General features: G+C 39.2%; 1 protein-coding gene across 1 annotated transcript in view; it reads left to right on the top strand.

The window, feature by feature from the left end:
• The first annotated feature begins 2765 nt into the window (after window positions 1-2765).
• LOC110024277 overlaps window positions 2766-3557 on the top strand; it is a 2326-nt gene continuing 1534 nt past the window's right edge. Inside the window, exon 1 of the mRNA XM_020724155.1 lies at window positions 2766-3555. Within this exon, the coding sequence (XP_020579814.1) occupies window positions 3260-3555 (296 nt within the window). The 5' untranslated portion in view covers window positions 2766-3259. The remainder of the gene's footprint in view (window positions 3556-3557) is intronic.

Here is a 3557-nt window from a genome sequence, read left to right as displayed (position 1 = left end):
CTAATATTAATATATAAAAATAATATTATATATTAATTATATAACTTATATTATATAAATATACAATATCTATATTAGTATATTACTACTATAGTATATTAATATATTAATATTATTATTTTATTATATATTATAATTTATAAAATTTAATGTTTTAAAATATAATAATTTTTTTATATATAATTATTTTATATTATTTTATATTTCAAACAATAACGATTCGAACACGAACGAACGCATCACTGTTCGTGTTTGGTTCGTTTAACTAACCGAACGAAAAAAATTTGTTCACGTTTGTCTCGTTTACTTATCGAACGAATCGAACACGAACTCATTGACGAACCGAACATGAACTGTTCGCGAACAACGAGCTTTTTTGACAGCCCTATATATGACTTTATGTATATTATAGAACAAATTGTGTTTAACATATTAACATAAGATAATTAACTTCTTATGTGATATTTTGTGTTGTATAATATTTTATGTAAAATTGTGAATATATTAAAATAGATAAAAATTGCAACAGAAAAAGAAAAATTTTCTAAATCTTATTTTAGTGATTGCATGTAAAAAAATTTAAAAATCTTGATTGTATTTTTGTGTATATTAATTTTTCCATAAATTCTATTATTAGTTGTATATACCGATATTTACATATTTATGCAACATGTTTAAAGATATTCATGTATTAAAATTATTGATATTTATTGATGCATGCCCTAAGGTCCATCATAGTAGAGTTATAAATTTAGTATCTTAGCGTTGAACAAAATCTCAACACACATTTAGGTACGAGATAGGCAAGTAGGAGGAAGACATCTCAACTTTTTACATGGAAAATCCTGAAAATGGGTAAAATTCACGGGGCATGACTCAATTAAAATTGTATACTATGATATTTTGAGTACATAGATCCACTTTTCTCTTGGATTAGAAAATAATGTGTTACAAATATGATCATTATAAGTGTTAAATTATTATTTATCAATAGTAGACGTAGACTAGGTGTACTAAATGTAGTTCTTAGTGATAACATACTTTAAGGGGCGTAATTGTTTGCTATAGGGAAATAATTTGTCGTGAATGTTGTAGGCGATGGTTAAGGTGCCAACTTGTTGTATATGTTGTAGTTGAAAGTCATGTTAATAGTTGGTCGTGCGGGCCACAGATGGTTACCCCTCGTGCGTCGGTTCGCCACAAAAGAGGTTATAGGAAGCTACAAGAGTTACATGCCACATAAGTTGAAGTTAATCACGTGAACTATAGTGATAAGTTGCAATGACGTTAGTAGGTCGCGAGAACAAGAGTCGGGAGCTACACGAGCAGTGCGCCACGTAGATCATAGTGTGGAATTGCGATGATATTTTTAGACCGCACGGCCCGGAGTGAGGAGCTACACGATTTGTGAGTCATGTAAACTGTAATTGATCATATAAGTCATAGTGATGAGCTGTGACGATATCCAAAGGTCGTGGGGGCTAGATTTGGGAGCCGCACAAGCTGTCACACGTAAATCGTAGTGATGGGTTGTGATGACGTCTGTAGGCTGCGAGGATCAGAGTCCAATTGCTGCGTTAATTGGTCTAGCGGAAAACATGGATTCTTAAGATGCTATTAGACACTTGATTTGTTAAATGAATTCAAGATGAATTTGCCATCAAGTACCTTAATTTACTAAAGCATAAGTAAAACAGGCTATTTTATGATGAATTGTGGGATTGATGGCCATATTTTAGGACTTTACTGAAGGTAGCTTACTATGGGAAGTAGTTGCACATAATTTGACCCTCCATGCGTGATGATCAATATTGATGAATGCCTTTATTAGTATAATGTAATATTCAAGGTAGGTCAAACTATATTTTTTAGGGTTTCCTTTTAGAAACTGTACCCAACAAATTAAGACATATAACGTCCGATAATTATCAAAAGTTTCCAGTAAAATTAAAGAAGCAAAACTAAATTAAAAAAATATATATCATTTTGAAAAAAAAAAAATACTAAAATTTCTACCATGTTGCGGTACACGGAAGGAATTATTCGAAATGGTGTCAGTCCATTGCGTGTCCCCGGCTCACAGAGTTAGGCTTTTTGTCATCCGACGGCCAGGATGAAAAAATTGTTTCTGCGGCGGGCCCGGCGGTGGGCGGTAGCGTAAGCAACGTACACAGCGGTTATGCGAGGAGGCGCACCGGAAGCGTGTGCCCACACTCTCACGTCACTCCCGCACGGGCTTCCTAGCTCCGCCCGTGTGGCCTCGGTCAGGAGGCCCTCCAGTTTTACCACTCCACCCCCCATATATGGTTGGATTTACAAGTCCAACCTTGTGGATAAAACAAGCTGGGAAGATATAATTTAGAATTTATTCAAGTATATCCGGAAAAGGCAGCGAAATAGTACAGTGAAACCGAATATCGAAACTGCCACACAACACTTAGCAGGGAAAGGGCCGGTAGTTGGACGCATGTGAGGGCAGATTCGACATTTAAATTTGACTGACAAAATTACCCCTTGACAAGACTAGGGCTTGCGAGCGTACGGTTACAGTCGCACCCGAGGGCAAGTGTGGGAACCCGTACGCAGAGGATGGGCATCCTGGGAATTGGACAGGAGAGAAGCGATGAGTGACACGTGGTAAAATCGCGAGGGGTGGCAGAAACTGCACCATTTTTCTCGCCACGTAGCCGAGAACACGCTTAAGTTTTATCCTCGCCACGTCGGACAGTAACCCCTGCCTATTTAAATTCCACCCTATCAAACATTTGCTTCTTCCTCACAAATCATACAATTCGATCACAGAGCTCGCAATAATGGAAAATTCAGGCAGTCTGCTTTTTGAGGCCGCCGGAAAAATTAACTTTAGCCGGAGATTATTCTGAGCTGTATCGCAGAGTCCCGTGAACCCTATTGCAAAAGCGATCTGCTTTGGCTGGGCTTGGAGGACGGATCCTCTTCCGTTAATGGAGCGGTCTGCTTTAACGTGCCTCTGATTGTGATTTTTTTTGTTTCCTTTTTTTGTTCGTGATTTATCTTCTTTCCCCAGCCGAATAGCAGCCACTAGCTTTAATTGAACCCGTGGCTTCCTGTTTTAGGAAGGGTATAGGGTTTAGAGTGAGATTGATCGTTCGAACGGAGTTCGAATCCTTGTAGTTTGAGCTGGTGGTTGAGCCTCCGTGTTCCGGAAATGGAGGGATACGCAGATTGACGGCTTGTTCTGGTAGTGAGAATTTTTTTAAAGAAAAATTTTGGCGGCGTGATGCCGTTCCCAACAAAGGTTCAGCCGGTAGATTTGAAGGGATCGTCAGTGCGAACTGATCAGGGTAAAACCTCTGGAGGAGGCAAGTCACGGCTGAAGCGCCTCTTCGAGAGGCAGTTTCAGAGTGTACTGCGGATTTCTTCCTCAGAGAAGCTAGCCGGCGCTGGTGATGGCAAGGTAAGCGATCGCGATGAATGTGGCGTCGGCGATCAGGAGCCGAACTCGGTGTGCCTTGTCTTCAGTTTTATGGAGGACAGCAGTGAAAAGTCATCCGCAGTGGCGGCGGGTCCGGGGGGGC

This window comes from Phalaenopsis equestris, unplaced genomic scaffold (genome assembly GCF_001263595.1).
Source record: "Phalaenopsis equestris unplaced genomic scaffold, ASM126359v1 Scaffold000251, whole genome shotgun sequence".
NCBI classification, from domain to species: domain Eukaryota; kingdom Viridiplantae; phylum Streptophyta; class Magnoliopsida; order Asparagales; family Orchidaceae; genus Phalaenopsis; species Phalaenopsis equestris.
Note: the sequence above shows the minus strand (reverse complement) of the source record. Positions and strands in the feature narration are given on the sequence as shown.